The sequence below is a fragment of the Aphidius gifuensis genome, linkage group LG1 (assembly GCF_014905175.1).
Source record: "Aphidius gifuensis isolate YNYX2018 linkage group LG1, ASM1490517v1, whole genome shotgun sequence".
Taxonomy (NCBI): Eukaryota; Metazoa; Arthropoda; class Insecta; order Hymenoptera; family Braconidae; genus Aphidius; species Aphidius gifuensis.
This window is the reverse complement of record NC_057788.1, coordinates 9,418,036-9,425,677: the sequence shown is the minus strand read 5'-3', so window position 1 is coordinate 9,425,677 and position 7,642 is coordinate 9,418,036. Positions and strand designations below refer to the sequence as shown.

The window sequence follows — 7,642 nt, the reverse complement described above, 5'->3', positions numbered from 1 at the left end:
GAATGCAAAAAAAATATGTGTTGAGACAGACCAACAAACCTCTGATGTGGATGACAAGCATCCAAAAGTCGTCATCAACTCACTGGATTACGACTCATTAGCAAAAATCATCATGTTATTACCAATACCAGAAAGGATAGACATGGAAAAAGGTGAATATTATTATCAAAATAAAGTTTCTTTTTTTTTTTTTAAATGAAATATCAATGTTTGTATTATTAATTTTTAAGTTTGATATACGTTTTATTCTAGTTTGTACCAAATGGAAAGAGGCATGTCAACTAGCTTGGTATGACATTAAAGAATACAAATGTGAAACATCAATTGGACGTTCTTATGATAATCGTTTGTTGACACAATCATACGTCAAAGAAATATTATTAAGATGTGGTAAATATCTAAAAGAATTGTCTCTCTCAGATGTTTGTGATTCAAGTATCATGCTATTTGTTGGTGATCAGTGTAAAAATTTAACAAGTCTTGAATGTAAAATTGATGATAATGCTGATCACATTGTTCAAGCATTTACACAGTTGGATAAATTAAAATGCATTAAAATGTTACTGAACTATACGACAGAAAAAAAAGCAGTTAATCTATTTGAAATAATTAATAGTCTTCCAGAAGAAATTAAAGAAATTCATATACTTAATGAATGTTGGTGGTTGTCCGATGAACAAGCAGTTCTTTTCGTAAGTTGTTATTGAATATCAACTAGTTGTTTATCACCAGTGACGAACAATATGTACTATCAATCAAATGAATACAAATAAGTTATTTGTATTCATTTGATTGATAGTACATATTTGAAATAACATGTATAAATTTCTATTATTTTCAGACTTTAAAAAAATTCAAAAATCTTCAAAAACTGACTTTAATTGACTTCAGCGTAGACGAGCTAATTCTTCAAGAAATAGCAGAAGCAACAACACTTATTCATCTAGAAATTCAATTCGATGATAGACACATAGAGTTTCCTCTATTCGATAAACTCGTTAATTTGGAATATATTCAAATAGAGACTCAAATAAAAAATAAAGAGATAAAAGACTCTACAAAAGTACTCAACACTATTTTTTGTAAATGCAAAAATCTAAAACATCTTGATATTCCATATTACTGTTATGATCTTGCTAAAATTTCTTTGGCAAAATGGAAAAACTTTAAAAATTTAGAATATCTTCGTTTATCTTGTTATAAAGTATCACCTGACTTAGCAGATACAATTGTTAAATATTGCAAGAATTTAAAACACTTGTGCGTATGCAAGAATATAAAGGCAAATGTTGTGAAAAAGTTAACAAAATTGGAAAACCTTGAAAGTTTGGAGATGAATTATAAATGCATCAGTGAAGAAGCAATAATCGCAATTTCAAACAATTGTAAAAAACTTAAACGTTTAGAACTTGCTGATTGCACTATATTATCAACAAGTATTGATGGTGAGCCACTTTCTTCTCCATCTGTTTTAAATGAGTTATCAAAATTACAATATCTTGAACATCTAAACTTGAGAGATACAGAAAATATTGACGATAATACAATTATTGCTATTGCTAATAATTGTAAAAACCTAAAAAGTTTAGATATCCAAGGCATCAGTGATACTTCTGAAACAGCTCTCGTTGCTTTAACAAAGTTGAAAAATTTAGAATCATTGACAGTAGGCTTTCGTGATATTTCAGACAGCTACATTATCAGGTTGAAAGGATTAAAAGTATTTGATTGTGATGGTTGCGAGAAACTTACTGATGTTGGTATTATTCAATTTATAAAAAATAATCCAGATCTTGAAAAGATCAGTATCTATGATATAAAGAATACTACAATCGATATAGTTATTGGTGCTGATCAGGCAACTAAAAATCGTACAAATGGTATTATTTTATACATATCAACAGATGCAGATTGGTTGGATGATTCTAAGTCAATAATTAAATCTCAATGGTTGATTGTTAGAACATAGATTTATCCTTCAAATTAATATTAATTTATCGTAATATATTTTTTCTCATTTAATATGCTCAATCTTTATCTATAATGTATTCTTAAAAACACATACAAATACGTTACCAAGTCAAGACATTGTAATAGAAGATTATAATGATTATTATTTTTATAACTTGTTTTCGATATTACTTTTAAATAATAATAATAAATAATAAACTAAAATTTTAAATAATAAGAAAACAAATACACAAAGATTGTATTGAACAAATAAAGTATTATTTGATGTATTTTGATAATACACTGAGTTTAACTTTTAACAGCTGACAATAAATTACAGAACAATTTATTTGTTTGTTATCATTTATAATATTCAAAATTTTTTATTTAAATAAATGCATTATTGTCAATGTCGTCAACTCAATAAATGCAGTAGTCAACTCATTTATTAAAACTATGTTGGTAACGTAGACTTCTAGCTGGAATCACATTGTTTTTTTTTTTTTTTTACATCCATGACAATATGACATCATATGATCATTAACAAATAACAATAACACAATTAACAGTCAAACGTACAGAAATACGGAATTATCTAATTAAAAGTCATTAAAATAATACATACCTATAGTTTTTTTTTCAAATACGTTAAATGACTAAGTTAATGACATTGTGTAGTGACAAAGAACATAATTTATTGCATTAACAACTAAATTATTAATTACCTAATCAAAGGATCAATTGAGGTAAAAAAATTTATAATTTTAAAAAATATATTTATAAAAAAATCGCATGTATTAATTGTATTTCAACATGTTGCATGACATTCAATATTATTTGGCATTATAAATATAATTTTATTGATATTAATTTTACTGGTGATAAGTGGTGAATCATTGATATTTATTTGATCTACATTTTGAAACATGTTTTTGTTATTATTCTATTATTCTAGTTGTAATACATTTATATTTGTCGTTAGTTTATTTTAAATATACCTATGTTTTAGGATTGACTTAAAATGAGGCCAAAAAGAAGATGTGTTGTGAAAGACCAACAAATCTCTGATGATGGTGACAAGAATAAAAAAAGGCCAAAAAGAAGATGTGTTGTGAAAGACCAACGAATCTTTGATGATGGTGACAAGAATAAAAAAAAAGTTGTCATCAATTCACTGGATCATGACTCGTTAGCAAAAATCATCATGTTGTTGCCAATACCAGAAAGGATAGACATGGAAAAAGGTGAATATTATTATCAAAATAAAGTTTCTTTTTTTTTTTCAAATAAACTATCAATGTTTGTATTATTAATTTTTAAATTTGATATACGTTTTATTCTAGTTTGTACCAAATGGAAAGAGGCATGTCAACTAGCTTGGTATGACATTAAAAAATACAAATGTGAATCATCAATTGGACGTTGTTATGATAATCGTTTGTTGACACAATCATACCTCGAGAAAATATTATTAAGATGTGGTAATTATCTAAAAGAATTGTCTCTCTCAGATGTTTGTGATTCAAGTATCATGCCATTTGTTGGTGATCACTGTAAAAATTTAACAAGTCTTGAATGTAAATTTGATGACAATTCCTTAATTGATAATGCTGATCACTTTGTTCAAGCATTTACACAGTTGGATAAATTAAAATGCATCAGAATGTTACTGATCCATACGAATAAACAAAAAACAGCAATTAATTTATTTGAAATAATTAATAGTCTTCCAGAAGAAATTAATGAAATTCATATACTTTATAAATATTGGTTGCGCAGGGAACTAGCAGTTCTTTTCGTAAGTTGTTGTTCAATACCAATTAGTTGTTTTTCATCAGTGACAAACAATACTATCAATCAAATTTCATAAATAAATTTCGATTATTTTCAGGCTCTAAAAAAATTTAAAAATCTTCAAAAACTGACTTTAATTGACTTCTGCGTAGACGAGCTAATTCTTCAAGAAATAGCAGAAGCAACAACACTTGTTCATCTTGAAATTCAATTCTATGATACACACATAGAGTTTCCTCTATTCGATAAACTCGTTAATTTGGAATATATTCAAATAGAGATTGAAAGAAAAGATAAAGACAAGAACCCTTCTACAGAAGTACCCAACACTATTTTTCGTAAATGCAAAAATCTAAAACATCTTGATATTCCAAATTACTTTTATGATCTTGCTAAAATTCCTTTGGCAAAATGGGAAAACTTGAAAAATTTAGAATATCTTCGTTTATCTTGTTATGAAGTATCACCTGACTTAGCAGATACAATTGTTAAATATTGCAAGAATTTAAAACACTTGTGCATGAAACCTATATGCTATTTTATAGAGACAAATGTTGTAAAAAAGTTAACAAAATTGGAAAATCTTGAAAGTTTAGTAATGAATGGAAATTCCCTCAGTGAGGAAACAATAATTGCAATTTCAAACAATTGTAAAAAACTCAAACGTTTAGAAATTTATGAATGCAGTATAAAACCAGCTATTGATGGTGAGCCACTTTCTTCTCCATCTGTTTTAAAAGAGTTATCAAAATTAAAATATCTTGAACATCTAAACTTGAGAGATACAGAAAATATTGACGATAATACAATTATTGCTATTGCTAATAATTGTAAGAACCTTAAAAGTTTAGATATCTATGGTACCAGTGATAATGTTACTGAAACAGCTCTAGTTGCCCTAACAAACTTAAAAAATTTTGAAAAACTAAACGTAGGCTTTAGTCATATTTCAGACAGCTTCATTATCAAATTGAAAGGATTGAAAGAATTGTATTGCGATGAATGCATGGAACTTACTGATGCTGGTATTATTCAAGTTATAAAAAATAACCCAGATCTTGAGATTCTTGATGTCTGTTCTATTGATAATATTACACTTGACTTGGTTATTGGTGCTGATCAGGCAACTAAAAATCGTACAAATGGTATCATTTTACACATAATAATAGATGATTCGTCAATAATCGATGCTTCTAAGTCAATAATTAAATCTCAATGGTTAGTTGTTACTGATAGATATTTAAATTTTTCCTTCAAATTAATTTAAATTAATCGTATATCTTTCTCTCTTATTTAATACGCTCAATATTCCTTTAGAATGTATTTTTAAATACGCATACAAAATACTGCAAAATAATACGTTACCAAGTCAATGCCATCCAAAGACATATTGTAACAGAATTATTTGTATTTTAACTTGTTGATAGACTTACAAATTTGTAATAAAGGTAAATTTTTAAACATAATGACATCCAAATTTTATTGACAATATATTATTTTAACAAATAACCATTGACAAAAATAAATTGATTAATAATTCACCTAAACAAATATTCATACAGCCAAATGTGTTAAAAATAAATAACAAATACCTATTATATTTGAAAGATAATAGATATTTTATTGAAAGTATAATCATGATTAACTGCTGTAAAGTTATTTGATGTAGTTTGATAATAATAATACACTGACAATAAAATACTTCAAAATATTGATGACAAAATATTAATATGTTATTATAAATGACACTATGACAGCACAATATATTTTGTTGGTTCGTTATTATTAGTTATTATTTATAATGTTTACGTTACCTAGCTGCAATCACGTTAATACGTTATTCCATGTTTTTTTTTTTCCATAGTTTTTTATTCATGTCAATTGACAATTCATATCAATTTGATATGATCAAGGATAACATCAGCAAAATTAACGATCAAACGTACAAAATTGTCTAATTGAAATTCATCAATAAATTAATACATTTATTCAACAATAAAAAAAACCAAAGATCAATTGACGGAAATCAAAATTTACAATTTTAACAATTAAGTAAATCGTGATATTTCAGACAGCTTCATGATCAAATTAAAAGGCTTAAAAGAATTGGATTGTTATCATTGCCGGAAACTTACTAATTCTGGTGTTATTCAATTTATAAAAAATAATCCAGATCTTGAAAAGATTGATGTCCGAGGTATTGATAATATTACAACTGACTTGGTTATTGCTGCTGATAGGGCAACTAAAATTCGTACAAATGCTATCATTTTACACCTAATAATAAGTCAATCGGTAATAAGACCATCCTCTACTAAGCCGATAATTGAATCTCCATAGTTGGTTGTTAAATATTTTTAATTATATTATATAGTATACCTTTTTTTAATTTATTATTAAAAACACATACAAAATACGTTACCGCAAGTCAATGATATTCTGAAGACATCGTAAAAAACCTTTTTTTATTTATACTTGGAATTATGAAAAATTGAAATGTCATTGTTAATAATTTCGAAAAACAAAGTTAAAAATTATTTATACTTTCTTGTATAATTTTTGTATGGAATAATTATTTTTACTGTTAATCGTACATATTTCATGACTGCTTTGATAATATTCAAGACAGTCAAGGTCAAACACTTTTAAGAAGAAAAAAAATTATTTTTAAATTCATTTTATTGTCAACATTTTAATTGTTTAATTAATATCAAAAGATGAATTTTTAATTGATTTGTTTAATAAACAGTTTTACATTTTTTTTTGTGCAAATTAATTTCAAGAAAATGTAGAAATAGTTAAAGTTATTTCTCAATTAATAAATATTCCATTGAATAATATAGTTTATTGATAATATTTTATAAATAAAAAAACTTAAAAAGAGATAAATGAATTAATTTTTTTCTATAGTGTTTTTATTGTTTAAATAAATAGAGCCGTTTAATGTGAATTAAATATGAAATAATTATTTTATGTGATGAATAATTTCAGGTATAAAATAATAGGTAATCTTAAAGATTTTTTTTTTTTTAACACCTGTATAATGTTCCATGTATTACTAGATAGATGTAGCCTTCTGAGTCAGAATTTTACTTATCGACTAGAACGAATTTTTAAAAAATTATAAAAGCTGCAGGGACCCGTTCACCTGGAGTTCCAGGTAAAGATTATGCTGAAGGTGGCTTAGAGAAAGCTATTATTGAAAAAAAAAAAAAAGAAAAAAAAAATTGTGACCCACGTGTTTTTAACCTTTAAGTTGTTTTTAAGAAAATATTTAGATTTTTGTTAATAATAAAAAAAGAGCAAAAATCAACAACATATTTAATTTCTGTATTAAAAAGATCTCAAGTTTTTGACGACGTTAACGACAATATTTTTAGTATTTAATTATAATGAGTGCAAAAAGGATATGTATTAAAAAAGACCAACAAATTTTTGATGTTGATGACAAGGATTCAAAAGTTGTCATCAACTCACTGGACTACTACTCATTAGCAAAAATCATCATGTTGTTGCCAATACCAGAAAGAAAAGACATGGAAGAAGGTAAATATATTATCAATTATTAAATTATTATCAAAGTAAAATTTCTTTTTTGTTAATAAAATATCAATGTTTGTATTATTAATTAATTGATCTGATACGCCTTGTTCTAGTTTGTACTAAATGGAAAGAAGCATGTCAACTAGCTTGGTATGACATTAAAGAATACAAATGTCAATCATCAATTGGACGTTGTTATGATAACTGTTTGGTGACACAACCATACCTCGAGAAAATATTATTAGGATGTGGTAAATATCTAAAAGTATTGTCTCTCTCAAATGTTTGCAATTCAAGTATCATGCCATTTGTTGGTGATCACTGTAAAAATTTAACAAGTTTTGAATGTGAATTT

The 7,642-nt window shown here is 25.9% G+C and overlaps 2 protein-coding genes across 2 annotated transcripts; both read left to right on the top strand.

Annotated features, from left to right (window-relative positions):
* Positions 1-1,333: 1,333 nt before the first annotated feature.
* Positions 1,334-1,969, top strand: LOC122860522 (F-box/LRR-repeat protein 2-like). Its single transcript, XM_044164410.1, has 2 exons — positions 1,334-1,805; positions 1,905-1,969. The coding sequence occupies exons 1-2, from the start codon at positions 1,334-1,336 to the stop codon at positions 1,967-1,969; spliced, it is 537 nt and encodes a 178-aa protein (XP_044020345.1).
* Positions 1,970-4,342: 2,373 nt separating this feature from the next.
* On the top strand, positions 4,343-6,084 carry LOC122860437 (F-box/LRR-repeat protein 2-like). The gene is made up of 2 exons (XM_044164291.1): positions 4,343-4,880; positions 5,816-6,084. The coding sequence occupies exons 1-2, from the start codon at positions 4,343-4,345 to the stop codon at positions 6,082-6,084; spliced, it is 807 nt and encodes a 268-aa protein (XP_044020226.1).
* Positions 6,085-7,642: the final 1,558 nt, after the last annotated feature.